Below are 23,160 nucleotides of genomic sequence, written 5' to 3'. Positions count from 1 at the left end.
AACTGGCTCGTCTGTCCGGCTATTATGTTAGGTGACCTGGCAACCCTATTCGGCAGTATGTCAAATTCAAATTCAAATTCAAAAATCATTTATACATTTAGGACATTTTAGTCGAAAGACCATGGTCATGAATAAAGAATTATTTTAAAAATAAGTATATTAAAAGTACAAGAACATTCCAGGTTTTTTTTATTTTATTATTTGAATAGACATAGCTATTTCGGATAAATTCTATTTTCAGGATGTCTAACTGCTTCCATAGTAAAAAAAACTATAATATAATTAATTAAGTTTATTTTTAACATTAAAATCAGCATAATTACAAAAAAACATCTCATAATTTCCTGTAAAACTACCAGGATAACATAACAATGTAACAGTTAATGACAATAAAACCAAGACCCACAACGGCATGTCATGGTACACTCGTAAATAACTTGAACTGTGATGTCTTTTTTTTCCTGTGGTGTCCTAACATTGACATAATAATAATAATCTCAGGACAATTCAGACAGCGCCATCTAGACTCAAGTTAAGCTAGCTAAAGCTTGTGTTATGGGTACTAGACAACTGATACAAATACATAGATATGATGATGATGATATGATGTACCTAATATAAAAGTCTCAGGATAATTCACACAGCGCCATCTAGTCCCAAGCTAAGCTGAGCTTGTGTTATGGGTACTAAACAACTGATATAAATACTGAAATAATGCATACATAATATACATAGAAAACACCCAGACCATAAACAATCATACTCATGAATACAAATGTTTGTGCCGTGCGAGGAATCGAACCTGCGACCATCAAGGCCATGTGCTAAACCGCTAGACTACCGAGGCCATAATCGCCATAAAAAATAATGTTTCAAAAAAAATCATGATTTATTTAAACAATAGGTACCAAGATCACATAAGTTTACAGGAGCTCATAACAAATAATCGGAGACCCACTGTGACATGTCACTGGTATACTTGGTCGGGGCTACATCGTATGCAATGATCAGATGATTCTTGTCTCCGGGAGACAAGGCGAACAGATCTTCATTTATTTGTGAATTAATTATTTTTCGTAAATTCATACAAATAATATAATACTTTAGAACAATTAACACAGCGCCATCTAGTCCCAAGCTAAGCAGAGCTTGTGCTGTGGGTACTAGACAACTCATACAAATTCACAGATAATTTTTTTTCGTAAACACATTCATATTACATATAGAAAACATCCAGACCACAAACAATCATACTCATGAATACAAATGTTTGTGCCGTGCGAGGAATGGAACCCGCGACCCATCGAGGCCATTATCAACATAAAAAATTTATTACAAAAAAATCATGATTTATTTAAACAATAGGTACCAAGATCACATAAGTTGTAGGAGCTCATGACAAGTAATCGAAAACCCATGGTGACATGTCACTGGAATACTTGGTCGGGGGTATGTCGTATGGAATGATCAGACGATTCTTGGCTCCGGGAGACAAGGGGAACAGATCTTCATTTATCTGTGAAAATAAAAATGACTTTATTTATGACTCAGATTTGTTTTAACGACGCAGCCCTAACGGTATACACTGGTGGGCACCATTGGAGGATGATAAGATGAGCATGAGGTCAGGTCAGTCAGCCCATTGTGACATACTCGTTTTATCACCGTCGCCTGTTACCCCGCCAGGGTAAACCATTAGTGCAGGCGGGTGCACCATTCCAGTATCAATTATCATATATAAAAGCATCCTAAAAATCACTTGTATTTTATAATACCTACAAAGATACACATAGGCGACGGTTACCACTTACCATCATGTATTTTATACCACTCGCACTGCCATTCACGACCACATTGTGGAAGCACCTTCCAGCAATGGTATTAACCGATACGATATTGAAACCTTCAAGAAACTATCTTATTCGTTCTTAAAAGGCCGGCAACGCACTTGCAATTCTCCTGGTGTTGCGGTGCTCATGGCCTGCGGTAATCACTTACTAGTGTGAGTCGCTAGTTTGTCTCCTATGCTATAAAAAGGTGGACCATCAGATGGTTTGTCTCCTATGCTACAAAAAAATGTGGGCTGGCTACTCGTTTGTCCCCTAGGTTATAAAAAAAAGGTAGGCTATCAGCTCGTTTGTCTCCTGTACTATAAAATAGAAGTCTTACCACAAATTTCGGGAGGAACAACACTCCAGCCTCATAGCTCATTATTCTTAAAGCCGAGTTCCCTTTGTTAATCGAGCCCCACGCCGCCTTACTGATATTCCCTGATGTTAGTAGATAGTAGGCAGCCATTTTGTTATCCAAAGAGGTGCGAGTATATGACTTTATATGGGGCATAGCTCGGTCTCGGTGGCTGCACGTGGCTCGCCATTGACTAAAAACAAAAACATTTTATATATAAATTCCTTCGTACTTATGTTACCCTGGTACAATATAGTAATTATTTCATCACCAAATACAAATTTGTCATAGATATTGGTCATAACATATCTATGAGTCTAAAGTCTAAACAATAAAAAAACTATACAGAATCCATACTAATATGTAAAAACACCTTTACCTATATAAAAAAAATGTATAAAATTTGTAGAATTCCTTCCGACTTATATTGCCCTGGTACAATAGTTTAATTTTCTATTACCAAATACAACCTCTATATATAGGTTTAATGGTCAATAGAAAATCTATACTAATATGCAAAAGCGAGTTTATATGGAGCACAGCGCGGTCTCGGTGGCTGCACGTGGCTCGCCATTGGCTAAAGATAAAACACATTTTATATATAATTTTCGAATACCTTCATACTTATGTTGCCCTGGTACAATACAGTAATTTGTGTCTAAAGTCAAAATACACAGTACTGTACTGTACTGTACTCATATTTTAAATACAATTTAGGGATTACTTCAGACTTATGTTACCCTGGTAGAATATAGTAATAACCCATATTAATATTCAAAAGCGACTTTATATGAGGACATTATGCGGTCACGGTGACCGCAGACGGCTCGCCATTGGCTAAAAACAAAACACTATACTATACTATATATAATTTTCAAATTCCTTCATACTTATGTTGCCCTGGTATAATATAGTAATTATTTCATCACCAAATACAAATTTGTCAAAGATATTGGTCATAACATATCTATGAGTCTAAAGTCAGCAATTAAAAACTATACAGAATCCATACTAATATGCAAAAGCGCCATTATATAAAAAATGTATAAAAATTTTTGAATTCCTTCCGACTTATATTGCCCTGGTACAATAAAGTAATTTTCTCATTACCAAATACAAATTTGTCATGTAACACAATAGATCTATGGGTTTAAGTCAATACAAAATCTATACTAATATGCAAAAGCGAGTTTATTGGTGGCTCGCCATTGGCTAAAGACATTGTATAAATAATTTACACATTGTATATATAATATTCGAATTCCTTCATACTTATGTTGTCCTGGTACAATATAGTAATTTGTGTCTAAAGTCTAATACAAAATCCATATATATATATATATATATATATGCAATACAGTGACTTTATTTTAATTATAGTAATATGCATAAGCGAGTTTATATGGGCCATAGCGCGGTCTCGGTGGCTATACGTGGCTCGCCATTGGCTAAAGTTGTATATATAATTTTCGAATTCCTTCATACTTATGTTGCCCTGGTACAATATTAGTAATTTTTGTCCAATCTAATACAAAATCCATACTATTTAAATACAATTTAGGGATTCCTACAGAATTATGTTACCCTGGTACAATATAGTAATAACCCATATTAATATTCAAAAGCGACTTTATATTGGACATTTTGCGGTCACGGTGACCGCAGATGGCTCGCCATTGGCTAGAAACAAAACACATTTTAAATATTACTTTCGAATTCCTTCATACTTATGTTGGCCTAGTACAATATAGTCATTTTCTGTCAAAGGAGTGTCTTCAAGTCTGATGCATAAAGCGACTTTATATAGGGCAAGCGCGGTCACGGTGACTGCAGATGGTTTGCGATTGAGTAAAAAACACATTTTAAATATAATTTTCGAATTGCTTCATATTTATGTTCCCCTGGTACAATATAGTCATTTTCTGTCAAAGTGTCCAAAGTCAAAAGCATGCATGCGACTTTATATGGGGCACAGCGCGGTCACGGTGACTGCAGATGGTTAGCGATTGAGTAAAAAACACATTTTAAATATAAATTTGTAATTCCTTCAGACTTATGTTGCCCTGGTACAACACAGTCATTTCCTCATACAAATTTGATAGATATTTTTCATTTATATAAACAGATACACACACATACACATTTTACAAGACAATATATATCACAAAAAAGCAGCGTATATATAAAAAAAGAAGAAACAAATGAAATTTCATATATAACTGTATGATAATTTGTCATGTTACACAGCACATCTATCAAACACATTTTGAAATTTTGGAATTCCTTCAGGCTTATGTTGCCCTAGTACAATATAGTACCCATAACCAAATTGATATAAATTTTGATGGATCAATAGATATATTTATAGATATTTACTTCATTTACATCAACAGATACACACATGTACACATTTTACAAGACAAAATTAAAAGCAGAGTATATAAAAAAAACATACAGTAATCATCTGCTTCTTCCTTATCCCGTTTATTTGTGGTCGTCGTAATATGTTTTTCTCTTCCATTCATCCCTGTTCGCACTCATCGCGTTATTTACTTCCTTTCTTACCATATCATGTTTCACACAGTCCATCCATCTCTTTTTCGGCCTTCCTCTGCTCTTATAACCATCCACATTCATATGTAACACCTTCCTTAAATATTATCCTCATTCCTCATTCAAACAAATACTTGTAGGTGGAGCCACCTTCCACGATCTTCCATCAGTTCTTTTAGCTGTCTACTACACGACTCCAACGTTTTCTTTAACTTGCTTGATATAGCTGTGTCTTGGTCTTCCCCTTCATCTGTTTCCATCTATTTTTCCTTCAATAACGTTGTTAATTAGTTCGTCGTGTCGTATCAAGTGCCCCAACATGTATCCCCGCCTATTCTCAATAATTTCTATGATCTGTCTCTTTTCTTTAATCCTCTCAAGCACTTCTTCATGCCTTATTTTAACTTTCCAGCTAATTCTTTCCATTCTTCTCCAACACCACATTTCAAAGGCTTCCAGTTTGTCTCTTTCCTTTTGTGTCAGTGTCCACGTCTCACAGGCATACAAGGCTATATATACTCCAGATGTAGGTCTTGATAAGTCGTTTCCGAGAGGACTTTGATATATTAGCTCTCAAAACATGTTTTTTATCATTAAATGCTTGACCATATATTTGTCATAAATGTCATAGAATACAAAAAACAATAGAAAATCTATACTAATACGCAAAAGCTACTATAATATGAGGCATAGCGAGGTCTCGATGACTGCACATGACTCGCCTAATTTTGGAATTTCTTCACGCTTATATTGCCCTGGTACATTATAGTAATTTTTTCATTACTAAATACAAATTTGTCATAGATATGGGTCTAATAATCTATGAGTCTAAAGTCTAAACAATACAGAATCCATACTAATTATGCAAAAGCTACTTTATATGAGGCACACCTAGACCTAGGTGACTGCACGTGACTCGCCGTTGACTAAAAAACAAATTTTAAATATAATTTTGAAATTCCCTCAGACTTATGCTTCCCTAGTACTGTATAGTAATTTCCTCATCATTACATAGTATAAAAGGAAATCGCTGTTCGGATTAAACTATGTTTTAATACAGTTTTTAGTAACAGATAGAGTGATTCAAGAGGAAGGTTTATATAATAATTCCTCTGAACAATTCACACAACGTCAACTAGTCCCACGGTAAGCAGAACTTGTGTTATGGGTACTAGACAACTGATATAAATACTTAGATATTTTTTTTGTTATAACATATATAATATACATGGAAACACGCAGACCGATACAAACAATACTTGAGTGCGAGTTCGAACCGGCGACCATCGGAAGAGAAGCGGTGAGCTAAACCGCCAGACCACCGAGGCCGTCGCGTTTGGAAATGCAAGCTATATAATAATACACTGTTTAACTTATGTATAAGACTTAATTTAAATTAATAAACTTTGTACATTACTATTCATTATATTCTATTTATAACTTCTGGTGATTTATAAGATCCTGGTACACCTAAGGGCCGGACAAGTATTACGTAAGCATACTTAAGCGTAGGGAGTCTAGATGATTACGTCATCGGTAGTTGAAATTTTTTACGCATATGGCTACCCTCACATTATCTTTGCTAAAAAATACATTAATTGAAAAACGTTTACGTAATCATCTCTTACCCCCCTTGGTAAGAGTTTTGCTTACTTTTGCTGACTAGGGGGATGAGGGGTAAATAATTGTAATAAATCTGCTTACGTAATACTTGAATGGTCCTTTATTATATAAAGCTATTCAGCCAGGCTTGTGGGGAAATGCTAATTCTGTTTAACTTTTGTGCAAGATATTAATTTTTATTTAATACACCTTGTTGATCATTCTATTTATAACTCCTGGTGATTTATAAGATCCTAGTACACTTACTATAGAAAGCTAGTCAGCCAGGTCTGCTTGCTGTGGGCGGCAGCTGCATACGGCAGGCATCCGCCCCCCAGTAGACCGTCTAAGGATTTCTGGACGTTTTCTAAACAAAAAGACCATAGATAATAATTTTTTTTTTTATTTAAATAACTTTAATGCATGTCATACACAGGTAAAAAGTACATATGGCGGACTTAACACCTAATGGCATTTTCTACCAGTCAACCATGAGTTGTGCAGAGTATCATTAATAATTTAAAAACGATGGTAACACATAATATTTTGTTCGTAGAGAAATTGACTCTGCTAGAAATATAAGGTGATATTTAAGGAGACTATAAAAAGTTAAAAGATCTGCTTGGACCTTTTATAGTAAACTATAGTCTAGTGAAAATTAGTAAATTAAAATCTTATTTATAAAACATTTGATTTCGTTATATCTAAATATATATAACTCAAAGGTGACTGACATAGTGATCTATCAACGCACAGCCCAAACCACTGGACGGATCGGGCTAAAATTTGGCATGCAGGTAGATGTTATAACGTAGGCATCCGCTAAGAAAGGATTTTGATAAATTTCACCTTAGGGGTGGAATTTATCAAAATTAGGGGTGGGGATAAATTAATGCGAGCGAAGCCGCGGGCAAAAGCTAGTTTCGATATAAGTGCGTTATAATCGTTATAACACACGAGGTGAATTTCAGCCCGAGCGAGCCGAGGTCGTAATAGAGCTAAGTGTGTTAAATACGCACGGGGGCCGTTCAAGTATTACGTAAGCACTATAGGGGGGCGGGGGGTCTTTTCTTTGCTTATTTTGGATGACATGGGGGTGGGGGAGTCTGTATGATGATTACGTCATCGGTGGTAATTTACTTTTTTACACGAATGGCAACCCTCACATTGTCTTTGTTAAAAAAACAATACATTAATTGAGAAATGTTTACGTAAGCATGGGGGGAGGGGTAAGAGCTTTGCTTACTTTTGCTGACAACGGGGGATGAGGGGTAAATAATTGTGATAAATCTGGCTACGTAATACTTGAACAGTCCCACGTATATCGTACGTTTTTCAACACACTTGATTTTAAATAAACTCAACCATAAAACTGTGATGCACACTGTTGCTTTCCCGCCGTTTTACTTTTTTAAATCAGCGAGCTGGCTACTGGTTACACCACGCGGCGTTCACTTCGAAATTTATTAAATCTGGACCCCAAATAAATAACCCTGGACATTTGACACAGCGTCAATTAATTCCACAGTTGTTATGGGTACTAGACAACATCCAGACTTACAAACAATCATACTCATGAATATTCTTAATTTAGCCCACATATAGCTGTAAATTTATATAATAGAATAAGCAAGTCATGTGATATGAAAAAATGTTCTCTAGCTCAAGCCAAAATAAAAATAAAAGAATTTTTAATAAGTCTGGACTATGATCAATGTGAGAAATTGTTTCAAACCGAATTTTAATTTCATAAAGCCTCAGTAGTACTTAATATGTGTATATCTATTGTATGTATTAATATATTTCATATTTATTAGTATTTATAGAAATTTATTTATCTTTATAAAATTCTCGTGTCACAGTTTTCGTTCCCATACTCCTCCGAAGCGGCTTGACCGATTCTCATGAAATTTTGTGAGCGTATTGAGTAGGTCTGAGAATCGGCCAACATCTATTTTTCATCCCCCTAAATGTTAGGGGTAGTCCACCCCTAATTTTTTTTTTATTTTTCAGACAAAATTTTTAGTTTCTATTATTTTATGATACAACATACAAAAATACATACAATCCTAAATCTTCACCCTTCTATCATCAACCCCTATTTTTTTATAGCGTTATTAATTTATATGGCATAACAACGTTTGCCGGGACAGCTAGTTATATATATATATACTTTTGTAATATAACCTCATTATACTAAGTGTTGCATGATATTGTTAAGTTATTTCATTAAAGTCAGCCGAGCACCTAACATATCAATTATGTGTAATGATATCCTCTGAACCACACGATACAGACTTGCATGTCTAGTGTGTGGTTCGCCGTAATGTGTATTAAATGAAAAAGTGTTCTATTGGCCAATAAAGTTTATTATTATTATTAATAATACAAATGTTTGCACCGTGCGAGGAATCGCACCCGCGACCATCGGGAGTAAAGCGGTGCGGTGCGGTGTGCTAAACCACTAGACCTCCGAGGCAGTCAATTTCCGTCTTTGATAAAAAAAATAGCAAATAGTGCGGTTATAGAATATAACATCTGTTTGCATTTATGTGTGTGTGTTTTATGAGCTGCTTTATATATCGGAAATAGGCAAAATTATATCCTTTACGAGCAAGTGTGTTGATATTATTATTATAAAGAAATTGACGTATTAATAAATATATTACCTAACGATGGGTATACGAGCTTCAATTCAGCCGGCGCCGACAGCATCTGGGGGTGGTTCTTTATCTTCGTGAAGTGATGCAGAAAGTCCCCGGTCAGCCAAAGCTGCGAACGTACACCCTTATAAAGTTATGTTCTCCTAGTAACACCACTAGTAGAGTTTCATTTATTTATTTATATATTTTCGTGAAGTGATGCAGAAAGTCCCCGGTCAGCCATAGCTCCGAACGTACACTCTTATAAAGTTATGTTCTCCTAGTAACACCACTAGTAGAGTTTCATTTATTTATTTATTATATTTTCGTGAAGTGTTGCAGAAAGTCCCCGGTCAGCCATAGCTCCGAACGTACACTCTTATAAAGTTATGTTCTCCTAGTAACACCACATTTATTATGTTATTTTTTTTATATTTTCGTGAAGTGATGCAGAAAGTAGCCGGTCAGCCATAGCTGCGAACGTAGACTCTTATAAAGTTATGTTCTCCTAGTAACACCACATTTATTATGTTATTTTTTTTATATTTTCGTGAAGTGATGCAGAAAGTAGCCGGTCAGCCATAGCTGCGAACGTAGACTCTTATAAAGTTATGTTCTCCTAGTAACACCACTAGTAGAGTTATATTTATTTTATATGTTTATTTTAATATTTTCGTGAAGTGTTGCAGAAAGTCCCCGGTCAGCCATAGCTCCGAACGTACACTCTTATAAAGTTATGTTTTCCTAGTAACACCACTAGTCGAGTCTTCATTTATATTTATTTACTAGCTTACCGCGACTTTGTCCGCGTGGAATTTTACTTTATTTTTCTAAAAAAGTAGCTTAAGTTACTCCTTATTACATCAGCAACCTGCCAAAAAAAGTTCTGTTAAAATCGGTCCAGCCATATCTGAGATTAGCCGGTACAAAAAGGCAGACAGACAAAAATTGTAAAAAATGTTATTTTGGTGTATGTACCTTATTTATATTCATATGCATGTAGTAAAAACGGTTATTTCGATATTACAAACAGACACGTCAATTTTATTTATATGTATATATACCTAATAAGCACTATATTCTGCTAATAAATGATTTGATTTGATTTCAAAAAATATATAAATAAATATAATATATTTTTTATATATAAATATAAATTGTTAGGGAAAATACTCTCTGCTACCAAAATGTTAGGGAAAAATATGTGGAAGCGTCTGTCACGTACCTGTATGGTTCTGCGGATTTCTTGGGCTTCAGGGTCTCGAAGATATCTTCGCTAGCTTTCCAGTTTCACAATAGGTTTCACAGTAGGTTTCACAGTTCTAATTTATTTTAATTCACAACACAATGCGCGCGCGCGTCAAGTCCGCTGTACGGTCAGTTCAGTACTGTAGGTAAGGGAGGGGAACAGAAACTAACGGACTCTAATATAATAATCTGTGCTTACGATGGTACAGGGTAGATTTTGAACATAAATGTTTGGCAGGTAGCTGATGTAATAAGAAGTTACTTAGGCTACTTTTATTTTAGAAAATCTCTAATTATTTATTTGTTTAATTCCACGCGGACGAAGTCGCAGGTACAGCTAGTATTAGATAAATCTGCTTGCCCGTCTGCCGGCCCAACAACCTACATATATTCATTGAAAAGTACCAAGCTCTCATAAATGACAAGCAGTTACCTTCGGGTCGTTCCCGTAACTGCCGATGCTGCTGGCCTGCGCCACCAGTGGCCACTTGGAGTTCTCCGAGGGAGGTATACAGCAGTGCTGCCGTAACAGTGACCCCACTCGGGTCATGCCCCAATCCATATCGAAGTGTGACCCTGGCGCTGACGCCACTAGGAATACACTAAAAACAACATCTTAATATTAATACACTAATTCCCCGCCCCGACTTTGCATCATTACATAGTATAAAACAAAGTCGCTGTCGCTGTCTGTCCGTCCCTATGTATGCTTAAATCTCTAAAACTACGCAACGGATTTTAAATCGGTTTTAGATATATTCTACAAAAACATTATTATCACTACATAATATAAAATAAAGTCACTGTCGCTGTCTGTCCGTCCCTATGTATGCTTAAATCTCTAAAACTACGCAACGGATTTTAAAGCGGTTTTAGATATATTCTACAAAAACATTATTATCACTACATAATACAAAACAAAGTCGCTGTCGCTGTCTGTCCGTCCCTATGTATGCTTAAATCTTTAAAACTACGCAATGTATTTTGAAGCGGTTTTTTTAATAGATAGAGTGATTTATGAGGAAGGTTTATATTTTTTATTTTACTTTTATTTATTACTCTTTATTGCACCATAATAACAAAAAAAAAACATATATACAAACGGAAACAATATTTAGATTATGGGTACAAAAGGCGGTCTTATCGCTTATGCGATCTCTTCCAGACAACCTTTGGGTACTGGAGAAAAGACAGAAGGTGGTGGATGGCGCATGATGGAGTAGAAACATTAATAATATTAATATAATAAATATATATGTATAATATTGTAGAGAAACACTGATAAATTTAGAGGTTTCTAATGTGATATGTATATATATATATAACTCAAAGGTGACTGACATAGTGATCTATCAACGCACAGCCCAAACCACTGGACGGATCGGGCTGAAATTTGGCATGAAGGTAGATGTTATGACGTAGACATCCGCTAAGAAAGGATTTTGATTAATTCTACCCCCAAGGGGATAAAATAGGGGATGAAAATTTGTATCAAACTTTGTCAATTTTAAACCGATCGGGCTGAGACTTTGCATGCATAAAGCTACTATAACGTAGACATCCCCTAAGAAAGGATTTTGATAAATTCCATCCCTAAGGGGATAAATTAACGCGAGTGAAGCCGCGGGCAAAAGCTAGTCGTAAATACATTTCTTGCGCTTACACTGCAAACGCTGCCTGAACTCCACGTGATAAATCAAAATAATGTACTACAGTACTGTACACTTTAAATATGTTAACAAAAACATGTAATTTAAATGAATACTTCCGAGGGTATTACAGATTTAAAATGTAGGCACATAGAAGTGCGGCGGTACCGGCCGGCGGCACGTGACTATAAAGCATTGCACACGAGCGGCACCGGGGCGGGTCGCTTGTCATTTGTAAATTATAAGTTACAATAAATAAAACTTACTTAATATGACTGAAATCGCATCTCTTCACCCTCTCCAGATAGTACGCGAGCTGCGGCATCTGGTAGTGGTTTAGATAACGTAGTAACGACTTCTTGAAGCCGGTCGGCGACTCGCCTTCGAATGGCATCGCTTCCGGCGGCAGTTCAGGACAATTTGGGCTGAACCACAGCCTGAAATATAACTTAATATTAAAAAAAACACTATTCCATAATCATACATTAACATAAATAAATAAATAACTCGTGTGTAAATAAATAATAGTGTGAGTGCGAGTGTGAGTGTGAATGTGAATGTGAGTGTGAGTGTGACTGTGAGTGTGAGTGCGCGTGTGAGCGCGAGTGTGAGCGTGAGTGTGTGAGTGTGAGTGTGAGTGTGAGCGTGAGTGGGAGTGTGAGTGCGAGCGTGAGTGGGAGTGTGAGTGCGAGCGTGAGCGTGAGTGCGAGTGTGAGTGTGAATGTGAATTTTAGGATTTTTATTTCTCTTTATTTATACCCTGTCATACTACTATAATACCTTACTAAAACGCGATTATAATAAACACGAAAGTTTGTAAGTATGTTAACCTAACCAATTAACACAGCGCCATCTAGTCCCAAGGTAAGCAGAGCTTGTGTTATGGGTACTAGACAACTGATATAAATACTTAGATACTTTTTTTTGTCAATACACACATACATAATATATATAGAAAACTCCCAGGCCGATACATACAATCTTATTTATGAATACAGATGTTTGTAACGTGCGAGGAATCGAACCCGCGACCATCGGAAGTAGTGTACTAAACCACTAGACCACCGAGGCTGTTTTGCGTGAAAGAGTAACAAACATCCATACTTACAAACTTTCGCGTTTATAATATTAGTAAAATATATATGTATTTTGCAGCTAAGTACGGTTTTTTTATACTATGATGGTGGCCAACAAGCTTACGGTCCATCTGATAGTAAACACCGTAGCCTATGGATGCCTGAAACACCAGGGGTGTCACGTGCGCGTTTCCTGTCCCGATCTTTAAGAAACCTTAATATACCCTTCTTGAAAACCCCATGCTGTAGTCTTCCAAGAAAACCTCGGCAGATAGTTCATTCCACAATGTGAGCTCCTCTGGAACCGCACTGTCCGAAACCACTTAGGTTCCAGCGTGTGGGCATGAATGCTCTGTCGATGACGAGCTGTGCGAACTGCAGTCGCCCAAATACTGAATCACCTACTTACCCCTGCGTTCTGTTCTCCCAGTCATCAATGTAAAGATTCGCTGTAGAGATCACCACACGCAGAGAACCATCTTCGTAACATAGCAACATCATCTTGCTGTAACAAGAAATAAATTATATCACAGCTGTTCTGAGAGGACGATGGTTTAGCGGTTTGCACACCTGCTTTTTCTCTTATAGTCGCTGGTTCAATTACTTCAAGTGCTGTTGGCCTTTACAGCTTCACGGAATGATAGGGGGCGCGTGCAGATGACACTCCAAACCTAAGGATGGACTTATGGAGCGGCTTATGGCCAACTCTCGCCTGACGGATACGACTTTAGTCTGAGAGCACCGTGGGGTTCGAACTTTAGCTCAGGCCGTTGTAATTTCGATCCCCGCTTGAATTGGACGGGGATCGATCGGAGGGGAGATCGGAGTAGAAAAGTTTTTAATGTTAGACATAGACATCTATATAAATAAACATTGTAAATAATTAAATAAAAAAAACAATTGAGATTCTTGCCAGTTCTTCTCAGTTGAATCTATATACTGAACTGGTTAGTAGAGAAAAAATAATAATATAAAAAATTTGACGTTCATAAGCGGCTAAAATGTCCTACATGAATAAATTATTTTTTAATTTGGATTTCAATTACTATACTATATAATGAAATCTGTTGTCTGTACGCTTATATCTTTTAAACTACTCAACGGATTTTAATGCACTTTTCAGTAATAGGTAGAGTGATTCAAGAGGAAGGTTTATATGTATAATACATGTGTGTTATAGTATAGAGCAAGTCGAGGAATTTAAATACATAATGCATCTGTGTGAAGCCGGGATGGTTAGCTAGCTAAACTAAAAACATAATATACAAAAACCTTACGTATGATGCTTCCCAAAAGGCGAGCCCATATTGACGCGGTGTGCGTCCACATGAGGCTTCTTCTGGTTTATGGTCCTCAGTTCAGGTCCGTCCTCACCATAGAGTATGGTGAGCCGCTTCTCGCTGTAGCCGGCGAAATAGTACTGCGCCAGAAGCCAGCCCAGCTCCACCATGAAATTTATCTGAAGCGAGCACTTCAGCTCGCCGAGACTGCGGTCTAGGATTTCTGAAAATGTTTTTTTTAATAAATCTATAGCTTCTATTATTGACCAGTATAGTATATAACAGAGTGACCGACATAGCCCGAAGAATTGCGACTTTGAAGTGGCAATGGGCAGGGCACATAGCTCGTAGGACAGATGGCCGTTGGGGCAGTAAAGTCCTCGAGTGGCGACCACGGACCGGAAGACGCAGCGTGGGAAGGCCTCCAGCAAGGTGGACCGACGATCTGGTCAAGATCGCTGGAAGGCATTGGATGCGAGCAGCGCAGGACCGATCGTCGTGGAGATCTTTGGGGGAGGCCTATGTCCAGCAGTGGACGTCTTCCGGGCTGCGATGATGATGATGATGATGATAGTATATACAATTTTTTTATTTTCGTTTGATTGATTTTCTTGTTCGTTTTTTTTTTTTATGTAATGAACTGTACTGTGTTATTTCTCTTTATATGTTATAACTAGCTGTTTCCACGACTCCGTCTGCGTGGAATTTAACTTTATTTTTCTAAAATAAAAGTAGCCTAAGTTGCTTATTACGTCAGCTACCTGCCAAAAAAAGTTCCGTCAAAATCGGTTCAGCCATTTCAGAAATTAGCCGGAACAGACAGGCAGACAAAAATTGTTAAAAAAGTAATTTTGGTGTATGTACCGTATTTATATTCATATGTATATAGTAAAAAACGATTATTTCAATATTACAAACAGATACTCCAATTTTATTTATATGTATAGATGTATAGATAATTTATATGCTGCTATAAGCATCATCATTGTTGTGCTGTGATGTGTGAATGTTATAAATATTATTCTATTCTATTCTATTCTATAATAGAGAACTGTATCTCTGATGTGTAGAATTTGGGTGAGCGCAAACAGCTTCCTAAACTTTATTGCAAATTGGTCATTCCATGATGGAGGATCTTCAGTTCTATAATATATAGAGTGTCAACCGTCGCCTATATACGTGAACAATATCAAAGACATCACCCAACTGCCTGTAACTTCATGTTATCCTGGTACTTTCACTGTATTACACTTATTATTTTATGGAACTGATATGACCTCATGTTCATCCTATCATCCTCCACTGGTGCCCCGCCTGCGTATACCGATATAGTAGGCGGGTCCACCATTCCTTTATGGAAGACCTTCAGTTCTATAATATATAGAGTGCAATCGTCGTCTATATACATGAACAGTACCAAAGACATCACCCAACTGCCTGTAACTTCATGTTATCCTGGTACTTTCACTGTATTACACTTATTATTTTATGGAACTGACATGACCTCTCATATTCATCCTATCATCCTCCACTGGTGCCCCGCCTGCGTATACCGATATAGTAGGCGGGTCCACCATTCCTTTATGGAAGACCTTCAGTTCTATAATATATAGAGTGCAATCGTCGCCTATATACATGAACAGTACCAAAGACATCACCCAACTGCCTGTAACTTCATGTTATCCTGGTACTTTCATTGTAACACACTTATTATTTTATAAGAGCATGGAACTGACCTGACCTCATGTTCATCCTATCAGCCTCCACTGGTGCCCTGCCTGCGTATACCGATATAGTAGGCGGGTCCACCATTCCTTTATGGAAGACCTTCAGTTCTATAATATATAGAGTGCAACCGTCGCCTATATACATGAACAGTACCAAAGACCCAACTGCCTGTAACTTCATGTTATCCTGGTACTTTCACTCAACAACCTGACTTCATGCTCATCATATCATCATCCCCTGCCAGCGGATCATCAGCGCAGATGAGTGCAGTATTAAATGATGATGGTATATATAAAAAAAACTCACCTAAAAACGTGATGGAGTACGGCTGGTGGTGCGTTTCCTTGGCATCAGATATGGTGGTATAAAATATGTGGTAAGGCGCACTGACCGCATGCTTCGCAGCCATGTTACCACGCGGTAATACCACTTTGAGGAAATTCTCAGCACGGCGCGTAGGTTCGACTACCGGCCGATAATCTGTGCCTAGGAAAATATATCTTGTTATTTACTACCTGAATACTGCGACGCTGCTTTAGTGGATACATTCTTTATACCCGCTGACAATATAGCTATTTAGGGGAAAAGGGGATTGTGAGTATTGTGTCGGGTTAGGTTGACCTCCACGCGGTTCCCCCTGGAAACCACCGTGATCAATTCTTGGAGAGTTAGTCACGATGGGCTAATTGCGCTGACCTCATGTTCATCTTATCATCCTCCACTGGTGCCCCGATAGCGTAAACCATTAGTGCAAACGGGTGCATCAATACATTATATTTATCATTCTTAAAAAAAATACAGCTATATATAATTGAAAAAAAAATTTACTTGTGGTCACCTCATGGTCCAAATTCGACCATAATTAATCATTACATAATCTAAATATATGTAACTCAAAGGTGACTGACATAGTGATCTATCAACGCACAGCTCAAACCACTGGACGGATCGGGCTGAAATTTGGCATGCAGGTAGATGTTATGACGTAGACATCCGCTAAGAAAGGATTTTGATTAATTCTACCCCCAAGAGGATAAAATAGGGGATGAAAGTTTGTATGAAACTTTGGCAATTTTAAACCGATCGGGCTGAGACTTTGCATGCATTTGCATTATGACGTAGGCATCCCCTAAGAAAAGATTTTGATAAAGTCCTCCCCTAAGGGGATAATTAACGCGAGCGAAGCCGCGGGGAAAAGCTAGTATAAAATAAAGTCGCTCTCGCTGTCTGTCCGTCCCTATGTATACTTAAATATTGAAAACTACGCAACAGATTTTGAAGCGGTGTTTTTTAATAGATAGAGTGATTCAAAAGGAAGGATCAATTATATAAAAAACTAACTGTCCCGGCAAACGTTGTTTTGCCATAAAATAAAAAAATAAAAAATTTTGGGGTGGACTACCCCTAACATTTAGGGGGATAAAAAATAGATGTTGGCCGATTTTCAGACCTACTCAATACGATCACAAAATTTAGTGAGAATCGGTCAAGCCGTTTCGGAGGAGTATGGGAACGAAAACTGTGACACGAGAATTTTATATATAAGATGTACCTACACCATGCGAAGCCGGGGCGATTTTACAATATAAGAAGAGTTTAAAATATAAGTTTGAACATCATTCCCTGTGAAACCTATGATTGTTACAGCCTATGCTGTAAATAATATAAATGACGTAGTGGAGTAACTTGAAATAGTCATGCTCGCTATAAAGTTCAAACTTGTGGCGGCGTGGTGGGCGGCCGGGTCAATATACTCCCTCTAATATAGTTGAGTGAAATGTTGACTGGCTGATCCGTCACACTCATGAACGGGGACTGTGGAAACTGGTCTGTTCGGGTTACGAACACTGATTAGACTATTTGTTTTTGACAAAATTGCTACAGCATATGCTGGTGGTCATTCTATTCTCCCAAATATGAATTAAGAAATGAATCTGTATTATTGTAATCATGTACAACATTTATTTGAAAAGAATACGAGCTGAGTTTCTTTTCAGTTCTTTTCATCTCGAAATCATTACGAACTGACGGTAGATTTGACATATCATAAGTCTGTAAGAGACCTACACGTTGACATATCATAAGAGTCTGTAATAGACCTACATGTTAACATATCATAAGAGTCTGTAATAGACCTACATGTTAACATATCATAAGAGTCTGTAATAGACCTACATGTTAACATATCATAAGAGTCTGTAATAGACCTACATGTTAACATATCATAAGAGTCTGTAATAGACCTACACGTTGACATATCATAAGAGTCTGTAATAGACCTACATGTTAACATATCATAAGAGTCTGTAATAGACCTACACGTTGACATATCATAAGAGTCTGTAATAGACCTACATGTTAACATATCATAAGAGTCTGTAATAGACCTACATGTTAACATATCATAAGAGTCTGTAATAGACCTACATGTTAACATATCATAAGAGTCTGTAATAGACCTACACGTTGACATATCATAAGAGTCTGTAATAGACCTACATGTTAACATATCATAAGAGTCTGTAATAGACCTACATGTTGACATATCATAAGAGTCTGTAATAGACCTACACGTTGACATATCATAAGAGTCTGTAATAGACCTACACGTTGACATATCATAAGAGTCTATAAGAGACCTACATGTTGACATATCATAAGAGTCTGTAATAGACCTACATGTTAACATATCATAAGAGTCTGTAATAGACCTACATGTTAACATATCATAAGAGTCTGTAATAGACCTACACGTTGACATATCATAAGAGTCTATAAGAGACCTACATGTTGACATATCATAAGAGTCTGTAATAGACTTACACATTGATATTTCATAAGAGTCTGTAATAGACCTACACGTTGACATATCATAAGAGTCTGTAATAGACCTACACGTTGACATATCATAAGAGTCTGTAATAGACCTACATGTTGACATATCATAAGAGTCTGTAATAGACCTACACGTTGACATATCATAAGAGTCTGTAATAGACTTACATGAATAAAGATATTTTGCTATATTACCTTTTTTATTTGATGATTTCGCCTCCGTTTTATCGGTAGATCTGCTATTTCCTTTAATATTATTACGGTTTACTTGATTATCATCTACTTTAGACAATTTCTCATGTTTACTCTTGGCAACTTCTTCATTATTTCTTACATTAGTTTTCGACTGCTGCATACTACTTTCATTTGCTGTTATCCTGGTACTTTGTGTTCTATTTTGCTCTGCATTTGTTGATGTGCTCGTACTGAAACAATTTTTTTTTACACTAGGAATAGAAATAATCTTTATTCAATTAAACTTAATACAAGCACTTTTGAATAGTCATATTTTTGGAGTGTCTGTTTGTAATATTGAAAAAACCGTTTTTTACTATGTACATGCATATGAATATATACGGTACATACACCAAAATAACATTTTTCACAATCTTTGTCAATCTGTCTGTTTGTTCTGGCTAATTTCTGAAATGGCTGGATCGATTTTGACGGGACTTTGACAGGTAGCTGATGTAATAAGGAGTAACTTAAGCTAATTTTATTTTAGAAAAATAAAGTTAGATTGCCAATAAGTTAATATACCCACCTACTACCCTCTTTGACAGGTTCATACAACTTCTTCTCCACAATAACTTCCAGCTGTTCCTTTATCATATGCTGCTGGTGACACAAGTTATCCGGTATACAATATTCACCACTCCCTGAATATGCGTCTAATATGGATTCCACTGGAATTACAAAAGAATTAACAAAATTTTGAGCATTGAATAAACGTACGCAATGAAAACTTCAATTAGAAGATTATAACTTATTGCCACAGTTAAGAAATTTGTTACTTAATTTATATTAATATTTAATAACGTGTCGTGATTGTTCCAACTTATAAGAATAAATATTATTTTATCAAATAAATATCACCCAGCCACCTCCGATCGACTCCCCGTCCAATTCAAACGGGGATCGAAATTACGACGGTTTCGGTACGAGGTTCGGGCCGGGCACTGCTGGGGAGTGCCCTCAGACTAAAGTCGAATCCGTCAGGCGGGAGTTGGCCTTCAGCCGCTCCATAAGTCCTTCCTTTGGTTTGGAGTGCCATCTGCACTCGCCCCCTATCGTCCGGTGATGTAAAGGCCAGCTGCGGCCATCAGCATTAGAGTAGTCCGAAAAGAAAAATACGCTTCAAAAATCGCCGGCATCACAAATTAATATAAGTATAAATTTGTATTTATATTAATTCTTTTCCAAACTAAATAATAATAAGAATAATAATAATCTTAGGACAATTCACACAGCGCCATATAGACCCAAGTTAAGCTAGCTAAAGCTTGTGTTATGGATACTAGATACCTGATACAAATATATAGATTTTTTTTTTTGTAAATACATACATATTATACATAGAAAACACCCAGACCGATACAAACAATCATACTCATGAATACAAATGTTTGTGTCGTGCGAGGAATCGTACCCGCGACCATCGGTCGTAAAGCGGTGTGCTAGACCACTAGACCACCGAGGTCGCCATAATAATAAATAAATAAAAATGGAAAAATATATACTCTGTATGTGTTACAGATTTTTTTTATATTTTTAAATGGCAACCCCATATACATGCATACACCCCGGTGAAGCTGTAAAGGCCAGCTGTGGTCAACAGCACTTAAAGCAATTTAACCCTGACTATCCTAGCAGTTGCCTCAGACTAAAGTCATATCCGTCAGGCAGGCAGCATTAGAGTAGTAGTAATGGATGTTTGTTACTCTTTCAAGTCAAAACTACTGAATGGATTTTGATGAGACTTTACAGTAATGTAGTTTATGCATCAGAATAACACATTGGCTATAAATTCACACAGGTGTAACCACAGGCACAGATAGTCATCTATCTGACTATGTTCTCTAGTAATAATAATATGTTGTTCACACTAACAGTGTCTGTGGCTGTACTCCCTGAAGTGTATAGGATTTAATCTGAAACATTTCTCTCCGTAGCTGCATTCTTTTTTCACCCTCTTGGCTGACTCAGGTCCTGTAATAAATAAAAATCTCTACATAGTATAAAGCAAAGTAGTTCGGCTATCTGTTTGCTTCGATCTTTTAAAATATGCAATACAATTTAATACAGTTTTTAGTAATAGATAGAGTGATTCAAGAGGAATGTTTATATGTATAATACATGCGAGTTATAGTATAGAACAAGCCGAGAAGTTCAAAGATTTGTAATGTATCCGTGCGAAGCTTGGACAGGTCATTATAACAAACATACATCCATCCATACTCACAAACTTTGCATTTATAATATTAATAAGATTATTGTTCTGCATCTATATTTTAATTTTATAGTAATTATTTAATTGCAATATCAAGAGGTGCACCACTCCATTATCGAATAGTAAATTTATTTAATAATAAATAAATAAAACTAGACAATTAACACAGCGCCATCTATTCCAACGGTTAGCAAAGCTTGTGTTATAGGTACTAGACAACTGATTAGAAGAATACTTAGATTTTTTTGTAAATACATACATAATAATATACAGTCAACCCTCCTATAACGCGGTACTCTCAGAACGCGGTTTCCATATAACGCGGAGCTGAAATTGCGACAGCCCTCCTATAACGCGGTACTCTTACAGCGCGGTTTCCATTCAACAACGTCCCATCAGTTCTTTCCGTGCACCCAATGAATGGTTTTTACTGGATATGTTTATATCAGCGTGGTTCACGGGTGGGTGGTTCTCCTCATGCGCTATCTTCCACTTCTATTAACTAAATAGTTTCGCATCGACAGCGTGCCATGCGTGTGTGTCTAACGAAACTGTAACATGAAAGATATATATATGATCTTTTGACTACATTGTCGCGTGAACTATAGAAAAACTACGTTCTGCTTATGTCTTAGCCGCTTAAAACCAATGTGAAGATCAACCAAGTGAGGAAGACATTTTGCCCATTAAAAGAAGGCGAGTTAGGCGACTCATATCTGACAGTGAGGATGAGTGTTGAAAGATTACATCATTTTACAAAAGTCTTTCTTTTGTTTTTGTTGGAAAACAGTTTTTTAGTTTAGTTTTTGTTTCATTTTTTTCATCATTTCCTTATTTTTATCTTGTCTTTTGTATTTATTGGTCTCCATATAACGCGGTACGAATGATGTGATTTGTACTTATTCTGAGTCTCTTATAGCGCGGTTTCCATACAACGCGGTAGACGGTTTCCATAGAACGCGCTACGAATTAGCCTGGTTTGTATGGTTAAATCCGAGTTTCTTATAGCGCGGTTTCCATACAACGCGGTACGCACTCACCGCGTTATAGGAGGGTTGACTGTACATAGAAAATACCCAGACAGATACAAACAATTATACTCATGAATACAAATGTTTGTGCCGTGCGAGGAATCAAACTCGCGACCATCGGAAGTAAAGCAGTAGGCTAAACCACTAGGCCAACAAGGTCGTCATAAATATATATTTTTTAAATCTACATTTAAAAACACGATTTCTATTTGTTGAGTAAATAATAGAAAGTTATAATATATATTATATTAAGAATAATCGAAGTAATATAAACTTGAAAACGCTAGCATATTGACAAAGTTTTTTGTTAAAAGAAAGTTTAAAATTCAAATTACCTGACATTGTCTCCTTTCGTTTGTTCATTGCCACAGTTAAGAAATTTGTTACTTAATTTATATTAATATTTAATAACGTGTCGTGATTGTTACAACGTTTAAGAATAAATATTATTTTATCAAATAAAAATAAAGAATACACTTCGAATATTTCATTATTTACACATTCCTTACACAGATACGAATATTGGTGTTCTGTGCATAGATAGATTGAAATTGACTTCTGACTTCAACTGTCAAAAATATCAAATTGTCAATGTCAAATCTTTATGGCGTTTACCCTAATTTTAGGGTAATATTTATTTAGCAGGATATTTCAAAGTATCCATTTACGTATACTAATATTAGAAATACGTATGATATTATAAAATATGTAATGTCGGCTAAGATGTGTATGATAAACGGCGAGAGATGAATGTGATATTCCTTTTACATGCTGCATTCGGGAAATTCAAAGTAAAACTTCAGGAATTGACTAGTGTGGCAACATTTATTCCTATTCAATTTTTGGACGAAATTTGATTTCAGAAGCTTTGTTATTGTTA

At 36.5% G+C, this 23,160-nt stretch overlaps 1 protein-coding gene across 1 annotated transcript; it reads right to left on the bottom strand.

The window, feature by feature from the left end:
* Window positions 1-1,301: 1,301 nt before the first annotated feature.
* LOC131840836 (probable tyrosyl-DNA phosphodiesterase) lies at window positions 1,302-22,622 on the bottom strand. Its single transcript, XM_059189031.1, has 13 exons — window positions 22,616-22,622; window positions 20,910-21,008; window positions 19,564-19,705; window positions 18,996-19,225; window positions 16,272-16,451; window positions 14,235-14,460; window positions 13,367-13,462; window positions 12,148-12,318; window positions 10,666-10,834; window positions 9,012-9,114; window positions 6,610-6,709; window positions 2,170-2,380; window positions 1,302-1,516 (listed from the first exon to the last, which is right to left on the bottom strand). Exons 1-13 carry the CDS (start codon window positions 22,620-22,622, stop codon window positions 1,394-1,396), a joined length of 1,857 nt encoding a protein of 618 aa, XP_059045014.1. The 3' UTR covers window positions 1,302-1,393.
* Between the last annotated feature and the right edge of the window lie 538 nt (window positions 22,623-23,160).

This window comes from Achroia grisella, unplaced genomic scaffold, assembly GCF_030625045.1.
Source record: "Achroia grisella isolate CSIRO2021 unplaced genomic scaffold, CSIRO_AGI_Agris_v1 utg149, whole genome shotgun sequence".
NCBI classification, from domain to species: Eukaryota; Metazoa; Arthropoda; class Insecta; order Lepidoptera; family Pyralidae; genus Achroia; species Achroia grisella.
The sequence above is the reverse complement of the archived record's forward strand: the minus strand, read 5'-3'. Positions and strand labels throughout refer to the sequence as shown.